The 27079-nt window shown below is 36.3% G+C and overlaps 1 protein-coding gene across 1 annotated transcript in view; it reads right to left on the bottom strand.

Moving 5' to 3' along the window:
• Positions 1-8431: 8431 nt before the first annotated feature.
• The window catches only part of LOC147076500 (uncharacterized), a 70845-nt gene continuing 52197 nt past the window's right edge, over positions 8432-27079 (bottom strand). The window contains exons 4-6 of the mRNA XM_085940892.1: positions 20536-20728; positions 18504-18698; positions 8432-12120 (exon numbers count right to left, since the gene is read on the bottom strand). Coding sequence (XP_085797018.1) covers positions 8432-12120; positions 18504-18698; positions 20536-20728 — 4077 coding nt within the window. The remainder of the gene's footprint in view (positions 12121-18503; positions 18699-20535; positions 20729-27079) is intronic.

Below are 27079 nucleotides of genomic sequence, written 5' to 3'. Positions count from 1 at the left end.
AAGACGGTCAAGAAGCTACCATGCGTCTTGAAGGAAGCACCTAGCAGTCTCTCCGAGATTGGTTCCCATTTCACGAGGCAACGGGCCACTCTCTTTGACATCAATACTTCCACTCCCTGGCGATGGTATTGCTCCTGACCTGAGTAGACAATAGAGTAACCCTCAATCAACTTTCTCCCGGCTCCTTTCCAGCGCACTTTGCTCTGCCCTAGGATGTTCACACCGTAGGTGTGCATGATGCATGTGGCGTGCAGGTCCTTTCCGGGGGTACGCAGGGTGCGAACATTATATGTCCCAATGCGCATACTCGAGTTGTTAGAGAGGATTACTCTACCTGTTTCATTGTCCATTTCCATGCAAGGTCGTCGTTTACAGAGCCGGTTGTCGTCCGAGGCTGCTGTGTAGGTGTTTTGTTAATTTGTTTCGTTTAAGGGGGCAAGGTGATTAACCCAGCGCTCCCGAGGCCTGAGCCACGAGGGCCCTGAAGTTCGGCTCGACCAGGTTTTTTTGTCGGGGATTTCCTTCCCTAAGCCAGAAGGCCAGTTTTATGGCGCCGGTCACTCGCCCTTCGCCCCCAGCTGTTAGCTACAGCGTACGCTGCATTGCCCGGAGGTCGCCACGGGGAGGCCAGCAGATGGGACTTGCTGGCAGCTTGGCATTTCCCAACTTTTGCTATGAACACATCTACTGGCGTCAATGTGTCCACTTAGGGCCGACCAGCCGTTGACCACCAAACCGCCGTAAACTTACCGCTGCATAACTGAATTGTGTTTTTTGACTTTAAATTTCAGCAAATAGTGCTCATGGATGAGAGGAGTATTTATAGAGAAACAGACAATAAAATAATAAAATATAAAATATATTGAAGTTGATGGCTCCACCAAACCACACCCGGTCTTAATCGGGTGAATCACGGGACCCTACGTTTGGTGTGAAGCATCATTTTATTATGCCCTCGCATGACATCGCTGTTTTTCTCTTCTTGGTCGTTCCATCATGGCTGAAGATCGTGCCCACCTTGAAATTTTGTTATCTTTTGAGCGACTAAGACTTTCCAGCCCTCTTGATCCTCTGCTTCTCTCAAGGCAGAGTGAACGATGTCCCCAGTCAGCTTTTTCACTCAGTCGCTCCAACGCGCCGATGCTCTTCCTCTGCTCTTCCGTCCATGGAAGCTACCCAAAACCACCATACTCTCCAGGTTATCCAGTCCGCGTCGAAGAATATAATCAAAAAACTACAGAATGCATCTCAAATATACTGTCGAGAGCCGTTCCTTTATTTGTAATCTCTGGATGATTGACGGGTCCGTCCTGTGCTCTGTCCAAGAATTACGATGCATTCAGCGCAAACACGATTTCGAAGGCATCAATTGCCAAGCTCTCTAGCCTTAAGGGTACAAATGTATGGAGAACACTAATGTTTCAACAAGCATCATTTTCATAGCATTTTAATGTATTTTATTAAATTATTCTAAGATCTACTAATAGAATAATAATTTATGAATGGTTAAACAAATCAATAATAATTATTATTAATTATATGTTTATACAATACCAACAATATAGCATATTGTATCACTATTCCTTAACAATATGAATAAAACAATACTTTTGCAACACTCAATGGCTCTAATTATATAGGTGAAATAATTACAATGCATTTCTCCAATACATTATTATAATACATTTTGTATCTAATTTGACTATAAAAAGAAAATTATTTTGCCGCTAAGCAACATTAACTGTTCACCGGTCTTCAGTACTACCAGATATCTTTAACTACTCACCTTGGTTCAAAATGACGAAGATATCTTTTTGCTTCCTTCTTCTAGGGCTGATTGTCTTGGTCACTAAGGTTGTTATATTGTTATATTACTTTCATTCATATAATATTATTATGTACCAGTGGACAGGAGTAAGTTCCTTTTGGACATGGGTAAGGGTATGGGAATAGAACAGATTATTTAATAGAATTCCGATAAGCTATATTCAATACACTACATTTTGGTGCAGGGTTTTAAATGTGTGAGTGTCCTATGAAAATGAAACACGCATTATGTACGTGCAATGGTGTGTGTAATACAACAATATTAAATGAGCATCAATGCATAAACCGAGAGCAGTTGTCAGTATTCGTCGTATGACGTGTTTAAGTTTATCCCGGATTCTTCTGTTCTCGAGATCAGTTATCTGCTACCAGTTTCAGTTACAGTTTCAGTTCCCATTATTTCTGAGTTCCGTGGAGATGGGTAACCGAAAAAGAAGTGCACACTTCAACAGTTGTTGATAAAATTCTTATTCATCTACACTCTACAGTATTTTAATCAAGAATGTATTAATAATCATTTATTAATACTTACTAACATCTAATAATTCGATCCCCATTCGGAAATTAGGCAGTGACCAGCTTCTGTTATTCTTATAACTGCAATTTAGCTTAAATTTTGTTATGATTTTGTATTTCTGTTAATTGATTTAGCTTTAAGAATTTTAAATTATAATATAATGCAATCGAATGTTTGCCTACCAACATTTTAAGAAGGTTACTCGGCATCTTTCCAAGCGATGTCTATATGTAAAAGTAAAAGCGGGATGAATCGACGATTAGGCATTGTCGCCACTGACCGCTTACCTGAGACTGGAAAAGAAGTCACTCGGCACATGTTCTCTTTTAATTATAAAAAATCCGGTTTGGTTTCAAACCATAAAATAAACATTTTTTTCAATATATTTGTAAAAACATAATAATATTATCCATTTAATTGCAGGTCCAACCAGGTGTAGGTCGTCCAGACGACTCAGTTCCCATTGACTTACCAAAAGAAGAACCACATACCGAAGCCCTACCACCAGTGGAAGAACCACCAAAAGTAGAACAACCTCACGAAGAACACCATGAAGAAGATCATCATGAAGAACAGCACCACGAAGGAGAACATCATGAAGAAGAACATCATGAAGAAAGCCCACACGAAGTAGAATCACATGAAGATGACCACCATGAAGAATCTCCCGAAGAAGAACATAATTCTGATGAATGGCATGAAGTAGAACATGAGGAATTTGCGCTAAAGAAACCACACAAGAAGCACAGTCGTCAAAAAAGCCATCATGGTGGGAAACGACATCATTAATTTTTATTGTTTCTAGATCTTAGATTAGATTAGAGATTCTATCAGTAGAAAGATATACTGTATTTTATTTTGTATATTACGTAACAAGTACCTAGTGCTAATTTCAAATAAAGACTTTTTCAGTAAATACCAAATTATAATGTTATTCTTTTCACGCATAGTGTCACTTCAGAAGGGAGAGAGAGAGAGTTTTAGGTCCTCTCTCTCTCAATAATTGTGAGTAGGTACATAGTGATTATTATCGTCTTGCTGGGTTCTCTTTCGGCGACATATTTATAACAACAGATGTTTGCAGATAGAAGTGGTGTTATTTATTTTACAGATTACTTGAGTACATATTATTACAGCGTAAACAATTTTATTAAAAATACTTATAATATAATAATTTTGCAAGAGCACGCCCCGGGAACTCAGAAATGATGGGAACTGAAATACATAACGGGTAAGGCGATAGCAGGTAACCGATTCGAGTAAGGAAGAACCGGGTTAAGCCTACACACGTGTCAATAATACGTTTTACGTCTAATACTGAAAACTGCTCTCAGTTTATGCATTTTCGCTCATTTAATGTTGGTGTATTACACACACCATTGCACGTGCATAATGCGTGCTTCATTTTCGTAGGACACTCACACATTCAAAATCCTGCTTCACCATGCGGCGTATTGAATATGGCCTATCGGTATTCTATTTATTATCTGTTCTGTGGGCACGCCGGTTGAGCTAGCAGAGCATGCCAAAAGACAAGACGACGATTATTCTATTACCCATCTCGACAGAAAAATCTGCAGCGAAAATCGAAACTAATAAATTGAACATACATAATTCTGAAAACACTCATGAGAAATTATCAATAACTCAATTTGGAGAGCGCTTATGAGCAGGTATTAAAAAAGATCAGTAGTTAAGATTTGTCGCAATTAAGCATGGCAGTCATAGCATAGTGGTAATAATATGCCCAGGGCGCGATACCCAAGAGACGCAGGTTCGATTTCTGCCGGGTGTCTTACTTTTTTAAAAAAATATGTGTTTTCAGAATTATGTATGTTCAATAATTAGAATGGTACATTCTTAAAATCTTGTGAATTATTCGTTGAATAAAAGAAATAGTTAATTAAAACTAATAAGTGCGTTTTTTATCGCGGAATGTGAAGAGTAACTGCGTGTCTCTCTACCTGCTAGTCCGGGGTACCTCATCCTCTTTTACTCTGTTGGCAGGTCTTTTCCTTGCATGTCTGCTTCACGAAATTTCTCGAAATTCCGTCTGACCCAGACAACACTATTATGCTTACCTATTACTATCAAAAATCTACAACCAAACCTAACACATTTTTTATATGCGATGTCTTGTAGTTAACCCTGATCATATTTATATGAGTCAGCTCGAGAATGATTCCGGCCTCTTTAGGGTTATGGAGTAGATTTCCTTATGGGATGACATCTTTATTGGTGTCGATAGGTATATATATTATATTATTCTAAAGTGTGATTTTAAAACAATGTAAACATTTATATGGGATGGACAGTAAACAATAATTATTGATATTTCCTTGATATTTCCTGGATAATTGCGGCCTTCCAGGTGTGGCTCTATAGCAGTGGCGAAGGGTGGAGAAAGGCTATTAATATCCACCATAAATAGTGCACACTAAACTTTTTCAGTCATACGTATTTGTTTTCATTGAAATACGACTACAATTTACAGATGGTGCGAAACTCACCATCTGTAAATTGCAAATCCTGCGAAACCAAGCCATAATAGATAATAGTCAAAAATACTTGTTTATCTATAAAATATCTAATATTAGGATGCAATTAAATCATACATAACTTTAAATATTTTATAGATAGAATAATATTTTTTTCTATTATAGTTTGGTTTAGATCATGGGTGGCCAACCTTTTCAGCAGCCGGGCCAGATTCTAAAAATGAGATTACCTACCGGGCCGCACAACCGATTTTTTTTATTATACAAAACAAACAAGAAATATATATTAATAAAATAAAACAAAAATGAGAATCTAACATATTTATTAGATTAGACTTTTTTTAAATAATAAAAATTAAACAAAATAGGTAAGTAATATAAAATAATACATTTTAGTGATAAGTTTGATTTTGTGTAGCAGAACTAAGTGCATCAATATCGATATCGGGTGAGGTTGTTCCTACACGCAAACATTTTCCAAATTCACATCAGTGATTCGTGTTCTCACTCGGGATTTGATATACTTCATCCGACTAAAAAACTGTTCACACGTGTAAATGTTTCCAAATAGCGAAGTCATTGTTAGAGCATGTTTGTAAAATGCAGGATATTTCTCCTTGTCCAAATATGTTTTGTAAAACTCTTCCAAACCAACCTGATGGAATATCTCCTTAACTGTTCATCGCAACATATTTCACAATGTTCCATTTGTAAATTTTCCGGTAATAAATTCACGTCTTCAGAGAATGGCGTTGCAAATGTAGCAAAAACCACACCGTGCTTTTTAAAATCTTGATTCAATATCGAATTTTAATTTGCGAAATTAGCACATCTAGCGGCAGCATTTAATATAATTTTTATTTTCTCACTGCTCCACGGGCCACAAGTTGACACCCAGCGGGTCGCGGTTTGGCCACCCATGGTTTAGATTATAATTTTAAAAAAAATGAACAGACAATAGTATTTATTACATATTTGTATTGAGGTATTGTACCTAACTGTTACAATAAGTTAGCCGTCTAAACAGTCAAAACTGTCTATCTTGCTCTAAATTTTATAACAGCCAAGAGAAGTGCTGTTAAAATAGGTATAGCACTTTTTGCAACAATTACAACCAATTTATTATAACTGTTACAATAAGTGCTAATACTTTGATACAACCCCACCCTAAGTTTTATAATATTTATTACTTTATCACTTTAGCGGTCGATAAAGTATAGAATAGACCCACACAAAATAGTCCTTCCCAGTCCAAGGAACTGGCGTCTCATACCGGGAAATACACACAATTATTGGTTATTTCCCTTACGGTGGCGCTGATGAATCTTTCAACCAATAGGCTACAATTTCTTGATCCATCCTTTCCGACGTAATGCTATATTTTATTTATTAATATGTGTTAAATATAGACACTGCAGAAAATTAATAATGACAAAAATGAAACAAACATTTTTATTTCTTAACGTATATTTTCCATAAATTATTAAATACATTTTTTTCATCTTACATAAATTATTTTGCGATGGCAACGTAACGACCTAAAATTTGTGACGATACACTTTTTAAATTATAAATAAGTTTAAATAGAAACAAAAAAAATAAAAAGCCAATAAATAATTCCAAGCAACAAATAAAAAAATGATATTGTTTTTAAATATAAATGTATCAATGAACAGTCGATTTTCTTTCCAATTCATTTTTGAATAGTCTTTCTATACAATTCCTAATAATAATCAAACAATTGAATGAACATAACTACAATACGCTAGTGTTTATTAATTTAATTGAATTTTCTTATAACATTTAACATGAATGTTTTCTTGTTTCTTATAAAACAGAAAAAAGCTTTTTTTATTTATATAAAATGAAACAAACCCGTACATAAATAATATGTATATAACAGTCTTAATAATAGGTAAGTACTAATTAATTAAAAATAATATAAAACTGTGTCAGATATCAAAAAAATCAATGTAGTTTAAAATTTGAGGTTATGTGTGATAATTAATAAATTTGACATTTACGTGTTCGATTATTAACGTTAAATTTGAAAAAACAATAGTTGCCATTCGTAAAAAAATACACTATCATAATAATAATTAATTATTTTTAATGTTTACATTAATAATTACTCTTATATATGGCGTTTTTTTCTCAAAGTAAAAAGCATAGACAGTAAGCCGATGCCCTATTTATTTTAAATAGCTGTTCTACAATAAATAATACTAGGCGAATTATCAGAGACTCGTGCACGGACAAACGCGTCTATTGTCACCGAGCTAAATAATGTTCTTTATAATAATATGTTTTGCTAGCCACATAGTCTTTTTAATCAAAGATATCTCGAAAAATATCATGGTATCTGATAAGATGAATGGTAAAATTTCTTAGGCTGATAAACACTACTAGAGGTTATGCCTGTAGTGTGAAATCATTTAAATAATAGCCGTCACATGAATAATGATACGATAGTTTAGATTTAGTGGACGATGCATGAATGAACTCCTTCCCTTATTTTAAAACATAGTCCCATAAGTATTTAATTTATCTAATAAATACTCCCATTAAAATAAATGTTTTTAAAAATCTCCAATAGTTTCATTACAATGCTAAAAACATACTTTTGTTTTCACAGACTTCATATTTCATCGTGATACTGTTAATTATTGGTATAAATAATTTGCTTCATTAATTTAACATGATAGCAAATCATTCAATATGTTTTGGTGACACACCATTATAGTTGTTTTTTTACATAATAGTTTTTTTTAGAAAGATCGGTTATTAGCCATTGGTTTAACTTAAAAAAACTAATCCATACGCTAGATCAAACAAAAGTTTCACAGTAGGTAACCTCAATTTTTACGTCTTTTTATGTCTCATAATTCTGGTTATGTAAACATGATTTTCATTAATTTTAATGCTGATGATGCCATTCTACTATATTGTGGTTTTTTAATTGTTTAGGTTCTAATAAATATGCAAAAATAAAATATTATATTTGCAGTTTTAAATGTGATTTTGAAGGTTAGCTTCCAACTTCGAAAACAACAACCTCATTTTTTAAATATATTTAGTGTGGTAGAGTTGGTAGCCAGTACATAATTTACATTTTGTAAGTTGGTGGATTGAACCAAGTTATTTTAGATTATTCATCGAAATATCTTGGCATCTATGTCCTGCAGAATTCGTGTACTTTCCTGATATGAGCATTATGCTTATAATATGTCATTTAAAATGTAATTGACTAATTTATGAGCTGGATATAACAATTATAATATTTATGTAATTGACTATTATACAGAATCTAAAATCGTATTGAAATTTAGTCAAAATGGTGTAGGTTTTTGACAGAAGTAGGTAGGTATGCTACAAATGAGTTTGCAATCCGAACAACTTGTAGCATTAGTCATATAGATAAAGTTTTCTACAACTTGAACTTTTTTAGTTATTGATAGAATTGTTTGGCATTCCTTCCATCTCTTTTTAAAAGCTGTTATCTTCGACAAATAATAACCAAGTGTCACCAAAGCGCCATGTTTCGTTTTAATTCAAAAAAAATCTTGGTGCTAAAAATATTTTGTTTGTATTATGACTTATTTTCCTTCTTCGAGAGCTTATCACCGAATTTAACGTTCCCCCTAGACTCGTCGCCGCCGTACTGCTGAGCGTTTTTACTCGGCTCGTCACCGGAAGCGCTGATCGACGTCTCAACTGAGATTTCAGTTATGGTCTCCGTCGAGTCGTCCTCTGATATAATTCCTCCATCATCAGAAACTGGATGCCTGGGATCGACTTCTGAATCATCTTCATTATAATCTGAATTAACTTCATTTTTATTACTGTTAAAATACACAGCTATTTCATTATCGTCTATTATATTTAACGGAGTGACAATCTCTGGACCCTTTTCACCATTTGTTGAAACGGTCTTAAATCTAAACTTATCTTTTTGTTCAGGTGCTACAATTATAACAGGGCTCCTTATAGAGGCTTGTGAATTAGAATCATCATCTTGATCATCTTCCACTGTTATATCTCCTCTTTTTTCTTTCTTCATGTTATTAAACTTTTTTAGTTCTTTTTCAATATCAAAGCTTAGATTACTTGGCTGTGGCACCACTTCATAACCATCAGGTAAAGTCAATCCAGAAGGCGCTTGATTTAAATCAAATAAACCACTCGATCCTACATTTAAAATTTGTTGCTGTGGCTGCAGTTGTTGCTGTAGCTGTTGCTGGGGAATTATTTGTGTTTGTTGTGGCTGTTCAATTGCTTGTAAAATCGATTGTAATAGTCCTTCAGACAGTACTTGATCATGAGGAATCGCTTCTGAAGATCCTCCAGTCTGCCCCAGACCGTCGGCAGACTGTATTTGCAAAGTATATGATCCTAATTGTCCTTGGACAGGAATATTATGAACGTTATTGGAACTGTCATATACTTGACTCAAAGTTTGTCCGTCTCTAAAGAAATTATGTTGATTTATCCCAGCTTCTACAGCTAGACTCTTAAATGATTCAAAGTTTTGTTGAGAATTTATGTTACTATTACTATAAAACTCTTGTTTATTGTTATTATTATTTAGACTTGATTGTTTAGTACTGAGAGATTTCCCCTTTTGAGAACTACTACTGTCTTCAGAATTGTCTTTATGATTGTTATGAGATAAAGAATTTAACTCATTTGAGTGTATATTAGAAGCCACTAGAGTGTTGGAAGCACTTGATAGATCAGAAGTGTGATAGTTTACTGAATTGCTACCAGGTGCTGGTAAATTAAAACTATTCGAGTTAGAAGAAGATGAACTCGAAGAACTCGATTGAGAGGAACCAACGTTAGCATCCAAAGAACTCAAACTGGCGACATAGCTGGATGCAAGTGCCGATGGGTTATTCTGTTCTACGTTTTTAGCTGCTTCATAAAGCGCTTTATGATAAGGACAGTTCTTCAAAATGGCAGCTGCTAGACTTGCAGCGTCAGTTCCAATAACACTGGTTCCTGAAGACGACGAAGAGCTTATAGAATTTGATCCATCTAATGTAGTTGTTACAGATGATTCAATACTATGTGATCCATAAGAATCTGCAACGCTTGCAATTGGAGCGTGATAGCTATCTAAATTGGAGGAATAACTGTTACCACCTCCTTGATGTCCGTTTTGAGCAAAGTTTACTGGACTATTTATGGATGGAAGACTGTATAAATTGGTAGGTTCTATTGATGCTTGAATGCTGAATGATCCGCCGGAGTTTTGTGAGAAACTATCTCCGAAGGAAGACGAATGGGAGCCTGATGAGCTTCCACCGTGGAATGATTGCTGACTAACTGGTGGTGGTAAATAGGCTTGTGATCCTCCAAAGCCTCCTTCATCAATACCAAGAGCGTCTTTATGTGCTACGCTATGTCCGATATTTTCTATTAAACCTTGTGGTACAGGCTCCCTAAAAGTGATCGGATGCTTTGGTGGAAATCCTCCAGATGGAGATCCGTATGATAAAGACGGTGGTTTGAATATATTATGTGGTGGAGGTGGTGGTGGCACACCATATTTACCACCAGGAGGTACGCCGTATATGCCGCTTGGTGGTTTAAGACCGATCGTATTTGATGAAAATGAATGAGATGATCCTCCTAATTGTCGAGGTCCCGGATACGGTCCAAGAGATATTCCATGACTTTGGCTACCAAAATCTGATAGAGTATGTGAAGAAGATGATAATGAAGACTGTCCACCGCCGCTAATATCAAAACCTAAGCCTTGTATAAGAGACAGTGAAGAATCACCACCACCCGATGGAACGCCGTAACTTACACTTGGGATTATGTTACCCGTTGATATACCACCATGCCCGTTCCCTCCTTCAGTATAATGCGCTTCAAAAACGGTCTTAGAGCCTTGCAATCCTATTCCTGAACCACCTTGGGAAGATCCAAGAATAGAATTCAAATCGATACCTTGCAGACCTTCATTGCCAGAAACACTTGAATATCCTCCGGTAATGAACGAACCAGATGAATGGTCGCCGAGACTTAAACCAGAAGACAATCCTGCTCCAAAACCGGGTGTTCCATATGACGCAGCTGGGATTCCATATGATCCTGATATTCCCGAGGATCCAAACGATCCCGAAATTCCCGAACCCGAGGATCCAAAAGATCCCGAAATACCCGATCCTGAGGATCCAAATGATCCCGAAATACCCGAACCCGAAGTTCCAAATGATCCTGAACCACCAAGATCAAAGTTGCTTGATCCGGCAGAATGCTGAGACGAAGATATAAAGCTGCCTTGGTGGCCTACTTGTGGTAGAGGTGGTGGTCCATAAGTATCGTGACCAGGTCCTCCCAACAAGCCAAGTTGAATGTTGATTCCATTTCCACCAGGTGGTTTAGATATTAGACCAGGTATTGGCGTCCACCCATCATATAGTATATGTGGAGGGGTCGGAGGTGCCGGTATGCCTGGATGAGCAGGTCTTGGATTAGGGTCTGGTTGTGGTGGGCCATGGTGGATTCCAATCGGTGGCCCGTACGCCTGATCTGGTATAATCAATTGATTAGAAGAGAATATATCATCAGGTCCTAGCGGTTTACCGGGTGGACCGTAGCTATCGTCAGGTACCGGGAAAGATGGCTTCAAGAACTGTGGAGGTGGAGAATTGATAGATGATCCAATGTGACCAATTGGAGGGCCGTATACTGGGTGTTGTTTGTTGAAGAATTGTGGTGGTTTTTGCTGGTTGTTAAAGTTTAACTTTGGTGGTACGAGGTCAGGACGGACAGGTGAAAACAGTGGTTTCTGTGGTATAAACTTTGGCGGTCCATAGTTTGGTTTTGGTGGTCCAAAGTGCTGCTTTGGTGGTCCAAAGTTCAGTTTGGGTGGTCCATAATGCGGTTTTGGTGGACCAAAGTTATGCTTGGGTGGTCCGTACGCGTGTTTAGGTGGTATATGTTGGAATTTAGGCACTCCGTATTGTGGTTTCGGTGGTCTGTTAAAGTTTGGCGGTGGTGGTGGTCCATGGTATTGGTTGTGGTGCTTTGGAGGACCATTCGGTGGTTGAAAATTAAGCCCGCCGTGCTGTTGGTGGCTGAATGGACCGTTCTTTGGTGGGCCGTACGTTTCGTGGGGAATTCCTCCGCCGAATCCACCTCCGTGAGACTGGAAAGGTGGTCCGCCGATTGGTAAAAGTGGTGGTGGAATATCTGGCGGTGGTCCTGGATACTTCACATGATTCGATGGATCGTCGGGTACTCCATATACTGGCACTGGAAGACCTAGAAATGAAAAAACGATCTTTTCAGTATGTAGACAAATAGGTTTCGAAAATATGCAATCAAAAAACAATGTAGTACATTTTAGCGCCTTGATTGATCATACGGAAGTAAAGTAAATACAATCAGACTATATTCCAGTGTTTTTCAAACTTTTTACGTATTGCCAAATCCTACTTATCGCAAAACCATGCATCAGAATCATCACATGAGAGGAATATAGTAAATCAGGGTTACAGAAAGAGCGATAGTCACCCGAGTCAGCAGTGGCAAGGGGTGGTGGAGGTAGGCTGTTAAGATTTGACATAAATATTGCACACTTAACATTGTTAGTCATACGTCTTAATCTATTTTCATTGAACTAAGAATACAATTTTCAGAAGGCACTGGTTAATTTTAAAATTCAATCAAACTTTGTCCCTGTTTAGGTATGCTATGGACGTTCCAACAAAAATAGTGCACACTGTACCTTTTTATTTAATCAATTATGGATTCATCAGGGTTTAATTGAATGTTAAAAACTAACAAATACTATCTACAGTCGAGAGTTTCTCAATCTTTTTACACCACCCGCGGACCACTGAAAATATGAGAAACACCAGTTTAAAATTTACGCCCCCCCCCCCCAAGTTAAATAAAATTTATTGGAAATATAAAAGAAATAAAAAAGAAATTAAATAATTATTTTATTTTAATCCATGCGGAACCGTGGTTTCCCCTTACCGTTGAAGAGTAGAGTATAAAACTTTCAAAAAAGTGCAAAGTTATAAAGCTACTATACTCTATGTAGTTGAACAACTACAAATAGTAACCCCCCAAATCAACCCGCCCCGCACCACACTCGGTCTTAATCGAGCGTATCACGAGGCCCAATGTTTGGTTGTTAAGCATCAGTAGTTTTTTCATCTGGGAATATCTCAGGAGCAGATACTAAAGACTGAGATTGCCACGTACGCAAGTGTGCTTTGACTGAGTTTACAGAGACTTTCTAAGAGCTAAAACAGTAGGGACATGCAAAACACAATAGTATGGGCACACGGCTTTAAACCGCATACGGTTTCAGTCTATGGATGGCATCTAGATATTATCTCACTTAGTATATGCTTCATAATTTTACATTCCGGTTCTAGGATGAAAATTATGTAATATATTCTAAAAATATTTATTTTACTTTTATAATCATTCTATTTATTTATTTATTTATATATATATTTATATTTATAATATTATAATATATTTATTATATATTAATGTGCTTGGATTAATCTGTTGTTTTAGGGTGTGCAGGTGATCATCCCACAGCACCCGAGTTCACTGGTGGGGCTGTGAGACATGGCATCTTACTAAGCTTCAAGAGTCTCGGCTTTTGAGCTTTGAGAATCGATGTCTACGCCGAATCTTAGGGGTACATTGGTACGACCGCGTTACAAACACCCGAGTTCGTGAGCAGACACAACAGCCTTCGGTGATTGAAGTTATCACGAAGAGACGATTTACGTGGCTGGGACACGTATTCCGGATGCCGCCAAAGAGTGCGGCACTTCGTACCCTTGTGGCACAGCCTCAAGGGATCCGTCGCCGTGGCCGGCCCTCCCTCACCCTGCAGCGGTGCCACAAAAGTGACCTACGTGCTGCAGGTCTGACATGGCGGGAGGCGCAGGAGCTGGCGATGGACCGAGGGAAGTGGCGCCAACTTGTGCTTGCCCTATGCCCCAATGTTGGGACGTGACAGGGTGGAAGAAGACATATATTAATACAACTGAATATCACTAAAATTTGATCTGATTCTATGCAAGGTAATCAGGCAAAGAGGCGTATCAGTGTAGTAAAAATTGCAAAGTTATAAAATGTATACCTACTCTAGTTTGCACAATATTAGAATTATTTGAAGCCGAGGGCAATGAATTCCCAAAAGTAGACGTTTCTTCAAGTTGAATAATATCAATGGGATAATGTTGCAGATCACTGCCTTTTCATACAGGATAGTAGATCACAGCCTACTTGAAGCTGATAGACACTCCCCCATTAGATATTAAACTATTCTGATTCATAATTATTATAATTATTCAAATCCATAAACACGCCGTTCAAAAATTATAATAGCTGCGAACAGCATTATAATTTTTATTGTCTATTATTACAATGAAGACATCTCTAAAAGTTATTGACAATTTGACCCCGCGTGACATCTTTCCCATAGACAACTTTATGTTACCTCTCTCATGAGAATATATTAGTATGCATATAGTTACTCAACACGAAGTAAGTAGGTATCTTTTATAACAAGAAAATAAACCACAATTGAGGTTTTTTTTGTAATAGATAAAATCTACCACGAGAACGACTTTACATGAGTTTACAAATAATTTGAACTATAAGTAGTAGGAGCTCTATAATACTATCAATAAATATATCTGCTATGTTATGACATTTGAATTTATTTAGAAAACGCATAAACTAGGTAATTTTATTATAAATCACTAGCTGAAGTACCCGGCTTCGCACAAGGTCGCTTCGTAGTTATATTTATCTTAGATATTTAAAAAATATTAATAAGTAAGTAATTATTTTTTTGATATTAAAATTTCTGTGTTATACAATATAGCAATATGAAAATAATTCTAATAGGAGGAAAGGTCAGACAAAAGAACACTAAATTGAAATCGAATCCAAAATATTAAAACGTTATTAATGTTATTAATATGTAGTAAAAAAAAAAATCAAAATTAGATGGAACAAACAAACAAACTTTGTATTTTATATAATACTAATTAAGAAACCTTCGAAGGTGTGCGCACAACAACAAACTGACAAAAGTTTCATCGCAATCGGACAGACTGTCAGACAGACAGACATTCATTTTTATATATAAGATATAGCCTATACTCTTCGCGCAAGTGCAAGCAATAAGTTGACAAAGTTTTATCTTAATCGGATGAACGGTGTGGCAGCGCATAAAACACGAACAAACAAACAAACAAATATTGATTTTTATATATTAGAAGATTATGTTTGTAAATATTAAATTTCTCAATGAATGGTGACCCATCACCTGGCATAAAGCTACCCCTTTAGTTGATTGCCTTTCCACATACGCAAAACGTATTTAAATATTGTTAATGAATAAGTTTTAAAAGGGAAATTAACAATGAGATAAAGTGAAAATAGTCGATTTTGAGATAAGTACATATGCCAATCGATTGCTGAAAGCTATACCTACATAATGAATCAATGAGATTTTAATACCCAGGGAACTCAAAAATAATGGGAACAGAAATACCTAACGGGTGTGGAGTAACAGGCAACCGATCTTGAGTATGGAAGAATATGGGATAAACTTAAATACGTGTTATAAACACCCGAGTTCGTGAGCAGACACAGCAGCCTTCGGTGATTGACGTAATCGCGAAGACATGTTTTACGTGGCTGGGACATGTGTTCCGGATGCCGCTAAAGAGTGCGACACTTCGTACCCTTGTGGCACAGCATCAATCGTTCCGTCGTCATGGAAGGCCCTCCCTTCCTGCATCGGTGCTACAAAAGTGATCTACGCCCTGCAGGTCGGCGATGGATTGAGGGAACTGGTGCGAACTTGTGCTTGCCCTATGACCCAACGCTAGGTTGTGACAGGGTGAAAGAAAGAAGAAGAAGAAAGATTACGCTTGTCCATTATGACAACTACTTACTGCTCTCGGTGTATGCGCTGGCGCTCATTCAATATTGGTGTATTTTATGTTTGCAACACAGTCTATTGCACGTCTATAATGTGTGGTTCATTTTCGTACAACATTCACATATCGTCGGTGCTTTGTAAAAAGGGCGAATCAACCATTTTGGCGAAATCGAGATTTTAATGAAAATACAATATGTACTCCACTAGATTTGTTGTGTAAAAACGGCGAATTTTTATCTCCACGGGAAAGTACTTAAAAACGATAATTGACTAAAATTAAATTAATTAAAATTACGAAATAAAAAGCAAATGTGACATATTAGGCCTTTTAAAATATTATATAATGATACCTATTATAATGACAATATTCTTTCTAAGCTTTATTATAAACTTGTTAGATATTTGTAATCATCTACAGGTAAAAAATAAATAAATTTCAAAAGTTAAAAATCCTCCTCCTGTAAAGTAGCATTTTGGTTAATTCGCCCTTTTTACAAAACACCGACGATATACAAAACCCTGTGTCAAAATATAGTGTTAGGGGAATAGCCTATCGGAATTATTATATTAAATATGTTAATCTGCTAACAACGATTTACCACAAAAATCTAGGTATATAACATCCACCCAACACGAGGGCCAACGTCATGCTGGAGCGATAATAGTAATTTACTTTTTACTGAAGATTTTTGGACGTATTCTCTATTTAGGTGAAACATGTTTGGTGTACCTAATACGAGATTATTGTTAATGGTAATAAATTAAGAATATATTTAATTTTGATGGTGGTTTAGTTTCTACGCATCGAGACAATGGCGTATTGTTTTAAAATCGTAAGTAAAACAGAAGACGTGTCAGACGTTTTGGGTTCATTCTCTCGGTGGGATTTGAACCCACTTTCCCACGGTGTAATCTCAATTAATAATAGACTGCGGTTTTATGGTCTCATTGCGGCGTTATGTAATCGATTCTTCGAGTGGATGACTAAAATATCGCTGGTTTTAATCGGGGGAAAAATAGTTTATGACCACCAATAAAGGTTATACACGGTCCGGTCCACCCCAAGGGACTCAGGTGTCTCCATGCAAAATAGCAAAAACCATTCTTGGTCGATATACCGCTACCTGAAAGCAACAGTTGGTATATAATATATGTAAAGGTATATTTAATATGAAAAAGATGTGTTCTATATTTTATGAAACATTTTGTTGAATTCTCTTTGTTCATTTGCATACATATTAATAAGCTGATATCAAATAAAATTATGATTTGCTGGAAACTAGGTTCAGTAACTGTAAAAAAGACATTGCTTGAGGATGATCACACATTTCGAGATAATGTTTACATACTCGTACATAATTTTGAAAAACACTTCTAAAAAAATATATTATAACCAATAGAAAAAATCTTTTTGAAATAAGTAAGACACCCGGCAGGATTGAACCTGCATCTCCTGGGTTTATGCCCCAATCCACGCATTACCCACTATGCTACAAGGTGACATACTAATGATGACAAACTTTAACTATTGGCCTTTTAATACCTGCTCATCAGCGTTCTTCCTTTGTCGTCATTAGTATGTCACCTCGTACTGGCTCGTAGCATAGTGGATAATGCACGGATTGGGGCGTAAACCCAGGAGATGCAAGCTCGATTCCTGCCGAGTGTTTTTTTTAATTATGTATGTTCAATAATTAGAATGGTACATTCTTAAATCTTGTGAATTATTCGTTGAATAAAAGAAATAGTTAATTATAATGTTTACGTCAAACAAATGAAATATTTAACTACTTACATATTGTTTATTTGGTTATTTCTGCGGGCTATAATTACTATAGATGATAATTGTAGGATTTTGTGTAAATATACCATTATTAACAGTGGGTTATTTTAATTATCCCATTGCTGCTTTGAAGTTACAGGACAATAATTTTAATAAACGCAGCAGTGGCATTTTTCTTCTTTTAAAAGGGGTATTATCACAGAACAGATTACTAAATAGAATTCCGATAGGCTATATCCTAATACAATACATTTTGATGCAGTGTTTTGAGCGAGTGAGTGTCCAATGAAAAAGAGTCACGCATTATTATAGACGTGCAATAATGTGTGTTACAAACTATAAATACACCAATATTAAATGAGCGTCAGTACATAAACCGAGAGCAGTTGTCAATATTCGACGTATGACATGTTTAAGTTTATCCAGTATTCTTCCACACTCGAGATCGGTTGCCTGTTACTCCACACTACTTAGTTATTTCAGTTCCCATATTTTCTGAGTTGTCTGGTTTTAGCCATTCGGCCAACTTATTGCGTCCTAATTCTAGATCAAATAATATATAATATAATATATTCTGCCTGATGCAGTCTTTCAGACGGCTTCAGAAATAGTTACTGAGACAAGTTACAGTAGTAACTACTAAGGACAATAATTAAATTATCTGTACGTCATTTCACGTTTTCAGAACAACAACGTGAAATTTTTGTGACCACATTCAATATCGATTTCAGTTGAATTGATAACCATAGAATAATTACTGGTCTATGCGTGTTCGTTGATCGATGGCGATCTATTGCAAGCAAGTGCCTAACAATCATTTCTCGTAAAAACAAAAATCTGTTAATACAAACGTCTACTCTGCGGAAGTACATAGATAAGATTATATTAGGATCGGACAGAGTCAAAAAAGAAAAAAAATAGTTTTCTTACCATTGTCAGCATGTGGAGGAGGTCCATATCCATCGGAGATAGGGATTGGTATCGGTCCCAAGGGTCGTCCGCCATGATTCAGCTGGCCTCCATGATCTTGGCCAAGGTTCGGTGGACCGTAGGAGTCTGCTGGTATTGGCTCTCCGTAACTGTTGCTGAGTCCGCCGGCGGGGATTTCTCGCTTTTGGGTATCGGCTGAAATCATTTTATTAATATTAATATGTAATTTAAGTCAGGCATGCCAAACTTCAAGTAGGCTTTGATCAATAAAATTATCCAACACCAAAATTGCCAGTGGTATAAAACACCCTCACTGTCATTTTTCAACTTGATCAAACGTACTCGTACTATATTTGACTAAGGACACTACAATGTTGCAAATTAAACACAGCCATCACAAATCTGGATAATATAGGATAGTTAATTTATAAAAGAGAAACACTTTCGGTAATAGTATTTATTCAGAGTTCACAGAGATTAATCAACAATAACAGAGAATACTTCAAACGGTACACAAAAATAGATTAACAAGATAATATGACTCGCTCGACCAAATATGCAGATGAACTTGCCAAAGAATTAGTTCAGTTCAGGTAGGCATGGCCCCCACGAGGGAGGGGGCTGACAGGGCTCTAGCCTGGGGGCCCGGTGCGGTGGGTCGACCTGATATGTGAGATAAACACACATCACAATTTTTCCCTAATGGGGAAAAAGTCGCCTGCGCTATTTTATTTGTAGAGTCTGGTATGTCTGGTTGTGTAATACAATATTTGATTACTGTGTGTCGATATTCGACAACTTCATAATTCAAATGGATTTATTCAACAATACAAAAAAATCGCTAAAAATACACTGAATACCCGTAATTATACCAGTAACAACATTTAGAAAACGATTCTGTAAAAAGTCCCACTGCCTTTAACTCTAGCAATGGGTAGGGGGGCCCTCCAGAGATCCTGGCCTGGGGCCCGCTTCAAGATGTGAGGGCCATGCAGGTAGGTATCATATTTGACAACTAGATAACCATACTTAACACTAGATATGAATCATGATAGTGTAAGGTGCGTAGTTTCAAAATAGAGGACTTGTATGATCAAAAGGGTCAGAGCTTATCAGACTAAGCTGACTGTCTGTCAGATTGTGAGTAAAACTTACGGAGTTAACATAGGGTTAAAACCTAATTCGTCTACATAGCGCTTGCGGCCTCCAGTCAATGGGAAGCGAAATCTGTGGGTCTCTTTTTGAAGTCATGGCGCTACGATACTCAATTTCAATCAAGTAAATAATTTAAATAATATTAAGCAAAACGACGATTCATCAATAAAACAATTGCATAGAACTTGGCTTCCGTTTTTATGTTTTGTATCAACAGCATGGCCCCCACAAAGAGGGAGCTGACAAGGGTCCAGTCTGGGACCCGGGTTTAGGAAGGCCCGTGTGGCGGGTCGACCAGTTGTGAGATAAACACACATCACAAATTTGATGTATTTTAGTAAAAAGCTAAGTAATAGAATATTAACATTTAAAAAAAATGTGGTTGTTTGATATTGTGGTAAATTATGTAGAAATAGAATGGCTATTTTTCCAATATGGCGATGGGTCGCATGTTACTTGGCTACCACAAGGGGGTTGTGATCTGTACTTTATAATAAATGATGCTGAGTGTCGACAACTTAATAAATCAAATGTGGATTGATTTAAAAATAAAAAAAATCGTTAAAAATACACAGAATACCTTTAATTTTACCTCGCGGAATACCATTTGGGGAACACTTATACAGAATATCTCACTGGCATTAACCTAAGCGATAGATAGGGAGGTCCGCCAAAGATCCTGGCCTGGGGGGCCGCTTCAGGATGTGATGGCCATGATCACTAGTGGGGGTTTTCGACTTATGGAGGATCAAGGACAATCACTGAAAAGCTTAGAGGTCCCTTTACTTATGTGATGCATATATTATGACAAACCACGATTGAGTGTATAATATATATAATATACTATATAATAGTAAATTAGTTTGTTTTCTAATACCTGTGTTTGAAGCCTCCGCCACTAAATCCTCAACATTCTTGATCTCCACCAGCCCCGGGGGTCCCTCTCCGTCATTTTCTCCATTGGTGCCGCTGGTCACCACACTGTCCACGTACGCGACGTTACAGCAGAGCGACGCGACAAGCGCCACCGTCAATGGAAGGCTCCATGAAGTTCTACGTGAGTTATTCATCTGCGGGCAAAGAAATATATTTATTAGGTACTAATCATCTGGGATCGACCATTAGTGGAAAAGGTGGATGTGGAGCAGAAATAAAAATGCGCACATATATTGTGACACGTCTTGATATTATATGGAAGAATCGAAAAAAATTATTTATCACTAAAAATGGCACCCCGATAAATGCGCCCGGACATTGCCGCCAAACTGAATCCGCCCATACCAGTGCTCGTCAATACCGCCCGGATAAATCCGCCTAGACAAAACCGCCCGCAAAAAATAAAAAAAATATATGAAACAATTAGTGCTTTATTGGTTTTTGTGGAATCTATAGATAGATAGAAATTTCCATACCTACGATGATCAGTGTAATTTGAGATTTAATCCGTTGCAGCTGTTAGTAGAGGAGGTAATAACTTAAAATAATCAACTTTTACCATAACCTAGTACTAAAAACGAAAATACGTGTTATAAATTAAACGAAAGACTGCGAGAGTTAATGCCTTTGTATGGTAGTATTTCTAATTTAGAATATTTAAGAAGGTTAGCACACAATATTGGAATTTAATTAAAAATAATATATATCTTTACTATTTCGTCTGTTTTGTTTGTGTAGGTATCTAAAATATAATTTTATGTAAAAATAATTACACGATAAAAATAACTTTTTATATACCACGTTTTTAAATTTTCTGTTGAATCATATAAACTTGACAATTCTATATATTAATAATTTAGGACAAATAAGGCAATTGTCAACAAATCATTTTTTTGCTGTTTTGCAACAAACAAACAAACAAACAAATAGAATACTGAAATGTCATTTTGATTTCCATAGTAACGCACGTGTATATTAATAATTTAGTTGCCAGGACAGAATTAACTGAAAATGAATTCAATTCTACTTAAAGATGGCTAAAAGTTTTAAAAGAATGCATTGGCATCGTGTTCTGATATATTCTAAAAGTTTCAAATGTCTAGCTAGTCGGGAAGTTAGTTAAAAATCGATTGCAAGATTTGTACTGGATAAACAACCACCGGACAAACAAGAATACGAGCTAAGAAAAACGTGGTAATATAAATTGTCTCGTTTTTAAATTGGTTTGGCGGCAACGTCTGGGTGGCAATGTCCGGGCGGTTTTGTCGGGACCCCACGACAAGTATGCTTGGGTAAAAATATTAGTGTTACCTATTCGTGTTTTTGTATGGTGTCGAGTCATAGACCTTGAAGCCACGGGAGCGGATAGCAATAATTGTTGCCTTCGAGGTGTGGTACTTAATTGTCCACAGCAGAGTACAAACCAGTCAATCATCCAGAGACTCTAGCTGAAGGAATGGCTATCATTAATAAATGTCTGCGACGTATTCTTCGATTTAATCACTCTGCTGTTAGACATCAATAAGGTTTGCTTTATTTTGTTGTGAGTCCTGGAGGGGTTCTTACAAATGAAAATCGTACATTGCCTAATGCCTACCTTCAATTTGAGAAACCCAATATAATATCTCATTGGTTGAAAACCACTCCATACTAATTAGACGATACCTCATTGTCTGCATACCACACAGAGTGGGTCGATTGTTTGGGCCCCGCATCGGTTGAAATATGACCTTACGGTGGACAAATTTTTTTTTTGATTATTTGAGGTTATTCAATTTCAATTTCAATTTTTTTTTTTTTTTTAACATATTGTGAACATTACAAATTATAAGTTTAAGACGTTCACAACATGACATTTAGAAACAAAGATATATAAAACAATATTGCATAAAAAAAGAGATAGATCATTAGATAAATTAGATAGGTACAAGAAAGTACACCGGATGAGTTAAGCAGACCCTATTTTAAGAATTTATAAAACAACGTCCACCTTAACTCATTCTCACGTAGGTGGAATATATCAACACCCGAAGCAATTTCGTTGAACATAGATATGGATACTATCCGTGGTTTTATCTAACTGACTTTATCTTAGGTATGCTTGCATACTGTAGTTTAAATGCTAGAAGATATCAATACTTAGCTACGTATTTTTTCGACTTATACGTGGTGTAAATGAGAACTCTGCCATTATTATTGCTATTGTTTTGTGTGTCCCTGATAACTATTTTAGAAATCGGGAGCATCAGTTGTTTGTTCTTTCAAGGAGCAGAATTAACCTGCCATTGGTGATACCAATTGGAATGGCAATAACTCTGTTCAACCAAATCGCTTCGGATATTGACATACTCCACCTACGTGAGGATGAGTATAATAGGTGGACGTTGTTTTATAAATTCTTAAAATAGGATCTGCTTAGCTCATTTGGTGTACTTCCTTGTATCTAATTAATATTTTTTTGTATTAACACTTTTCTACTGTTTAATAACTAGAGGTATTAAATAAAAAGAGGGGCAAGGAATCGCCTTTCTCATACGATTTCTCATAATACATGAATGAAGCAGGCCAACAATACCTGACAACTTACGAGAAATACCTACCGACGCGAAAAAAAAATGCAGGGCATCACGAAGGATTTACTTTGGTCATTACAACGTACCCTTATAATATAATGTTAACGTGGAAATTTTGCCGCAAATTGATCACCAGCCTGCTTCACCATACTTGCCATCTTCACCATAATCTCATATAACCTGCCGCCCCTAGCTTAATACTGACGTACTTATTTCTTTTTTATAATACTATTTTAATATTATTTCTTTGTTTCTGAATGTCATGTTGTGAACGTCTTCAATTAATAATTTGTAATGTTCACTACTTGCATGTATTTTTTTTTTTTTTTTGAATTATTGAAATAAAATGGATTAGGTATGTACCTATACCGTTTAATACCAATTTATACGCCGACCAATGAATGGATTCGGATACTTTACGAAATATAAGAAAATGTGTACGCTTCAAATCTATGTTCTTCTTTCACGGCGCTACATCCCGGGGTGGGATTTGCCCTCCTCCACAACCGCTCTCCACTCACTCCGGTCTCTCGCCACACTTCTCCAGTTACCGGGTCTTCCTATATGAAGCCAGTCCACTTCTACGGCGTCAGCCCATCTCCTTCTTGGACGGCCTCTGGGTCTCTTCCGTTGGGGTAGCCACTTCGTCATGATCCTTGGCGCTCTAACTTCAGACATTCTCTCCACATGTCCCGCCCATCGTAGTCTTTGGGACTTACAGTATCTTATGATTGTTTGCTGTCAAATATATGTGAATTTAGCTAAATGCCTATCATATAATTATTATAATAGGTACAGATGATTAAAATGTATGCATTCGAAACCATGTCTAATTCTAGTAAATCGTGAATAATTTACCATTTGGATGCAACTTTCTTTTAAAATTGAATATGTAAAAAACTTTTACCATCTATCTGGTAATTATCTGTTACAATTAGAGCCGCTTATGTCATTATGCAACGTCTCACTGTCGAGATCAAATGAGCGAAGCGATTATCGAACCGAGACCACTGGCATTGTAAGGCATTCGACACGACCACTAACCTACGGTTATATTAGCGTGAATCACTACAAATCAGACCCATTATGTATTAAATACAAATGTATTACCATCTTTTGAATATTATTTCGGAGAAAACTGATTAATTACCGATTGAATGATTGAATGAAATAATGACCATTGGATGCAATGACATTATTAATAGACAACGCACTCAGTACAGTAGCTAGCAAGTAAATTCGCGCATAACGACATTCGCACATGTATAGGTCATATATAATCACGCAATTTCCATTATGCGATATCACGCATCGGGAATTTATAGCAATATCCCCTTTATTGTAATGGCGTTAGAACAGTGTTTCTAGTGTCAGTGTTAATTTGAGCGAACCCGTTCGAACCAAACAATTCGGTAGACCCGACAAAAAGCATCGGGAATTTATCGAATCAAATCAATACATATAATGCACATAACAAATTATAAATTCAAAGCGTTCACGACATGACATAAAATAAGTATTAATAATTTTTAAAAATAAAAATACAGAGAAGACGTGTGAGTTAATAATACAATAAGAAATAAAATAAATAACAAAATAAAAGTAGATGGAAGCACACAGAGTGAACTTTGATAAACCCTATCTTAAAAACAACGTCCACCTAAATTCACCCTCACGTAAGTGGAATATATCAATATCCGAAGCGATTTCATTTAACATGGTTATTGCCCTCCCATTTGGCATTACTAATGGCAGATTAGTTCTGCACCTTGGGAGAACAAACAACGGATGCCCTCGATTCCTATGTCTAATTATCAGAGACACACAAGCCAACACCACCAAGAATGGCAGAGTTCACATTTACGCCGCGTATAAGTCTGAAAAAATATGTAGCTAAATAAAGATCCCTTCTAAATTTTAAGCTACAGTATGTAAGCATCCCTAAGCAGCCGAAAGTAAAGGAGTCTTAAAAAAATCTTTTAGACTCTCTCCGCCATAAGGCCGTACTTCAACTGATGTGGGACCCAAACGATAGACCCACTCTCAATTCTTTTATTGTAATAGCGTTAGAACAGATTATGCCATTCGGCAGACCCAACAAAAAAGTAAGTGTTATTTTTTTTCCAGACGCTTCGCCCATATTAATGTCATTGATTGGATGTGTTTATAATACTGGAATTTCCAGAGAAGTAAGTAGCTGGTGACAATACCATATAGGTCGAAACAGAAATACTTTGTGGTCCTTGAGAAAAATGCAAGCATCCTAGGAGTCAATGTTAATGTGGAGAAAACTAAATAATAATAAACAGTGACGTCCCTAGGCGACGTACCGCCCTTAAATACTAAATCAACATAATATTAGGTATATAACTAAAGTAATATTATCTAAATATATACATCGTCAAAATGCAATACAATGTACACGTGCATACAATAATTGATAACCATTGTAAAGAGTTCTGTATATCAATCAATCAATCAAGTATCCACATATCAAAAATAAACTTAGTAGATACCTAGCTGAACAACTAACTACAAATAGTAACCCCTAAAATAAATACACAAACATATTATAACCCTCTAAATCAAACCGCCCCGCACCACACTCGGTCTTAATTATTGAGCGTATCGCAAGGCCCTATGTTTGGTTGTTAAGCAGCAGAAGTTTTTTTTCACCTGTGAATGTCTCAGGAGCAGATACTAAAGACTGAGATCGCCACGTTTTTTTTTTTTTAATGCAAGCGTGCTTCGTTTGAGTTTACAGAGACTTTCTAAGAGCTAAAACAATACGGACTAAGCAGGTACCTAACGAATTGTCAGGTAATTTGTAGCATGGAAGGGGACGGCATTCCTATTCTGCTTGATAGTTCTATGTCATTCTCGGACAAATATAATATACAAGGAACGACTAGTCAATTGAGACATGCTTTTTGCTGGAGCATACTGGAGGGTTTGAACTGCTTGATTAAAAGGTTTAATATCGACTGAATATTCATTTTTGTTGATAGATGTTACTATAAGTGTCAGCTTAAGTAATGAATTAGTATACGAAATAGAAATCTAATCATACATATTATTATATTTTGTAGAATATAAATTCATTTGTTTTTTCAGCAATTTTTAAGTTGATTTTTATATCTATACAATAAATAGAATTCCGATTGGCTATATTCAATACGCTACATTTTGATGCAGGGTTTTGAATGTGTGAGTTTCATATGAAAATGATACACGCATTATGTACATAGTGTGTGTAATACACCAATATTTAACGAGCGGCAATGCATAAACCGAGAGTAGTTGTCAGTATTCGACGTATGACGTATTCCTGTTTAAGTTTATCCTTCCTTACTCGAGATCGGTTACCTGCTACTCCTTACACGTTAGCTATTTCAGTTCCCATTATTTCTTGAGTTCCCTGATATGGATCCTTGCAATCCTTACATCCTCAATTATGAACCAGCAAGATGAATTATCTCATAAGAGTATCCGGAATTTAAAAAAAAAACAATTGAAGGCGTAGGCGGACACCTGTTTGTTTAATTATAATTATGTAGGTATACAAGTCGGAGTAATTATGATATGATTGCTAAAATACTTTCTTATTGAGCATTAAATTTAACATCAAAATAGACTATATAAATTTTAATAGCTTCGCTAAATCATCTACGATCTCAATAGAGACCACAGTGGATTTCTAATATTATTTTCGATTCTAAAAATAATATAACCAATATTCAACACGAGTCGAATTTGTATTGAATAATAAATTTGCATACATCTCGAACAGAAATGAATTCACTTTTTTGCTTTCATATTATCGCATTATCATACTGAGATCGGTTTCGAGAGAGATGCTTATATTTGAAATATTTCGTGACCGACTTTCTACGGTCACAATCACAAAATCAC

The sequence above is a fragment of the Rhyacophila brunnea genome, unplaced genomic scaffold (genome assembly GCF_057557595.1).
Source record: "Rhyacophila brunnea isolate RB1 unplaced genomic scaffold, BYU_Rbru_1.0 scaffold_13, whole genome shotgun sequence".
NCBI lineage: Eukaryota > Metazoa > Arthropoda > Insecta > Trichoptera > Rhyacophilidae > Rhyacophila > Rhyacophila brunnea.
Note: the sequence above shows the minus strand (reverse complement) of the source record. Positions and strands in the feature narration are given on the sequence as shown.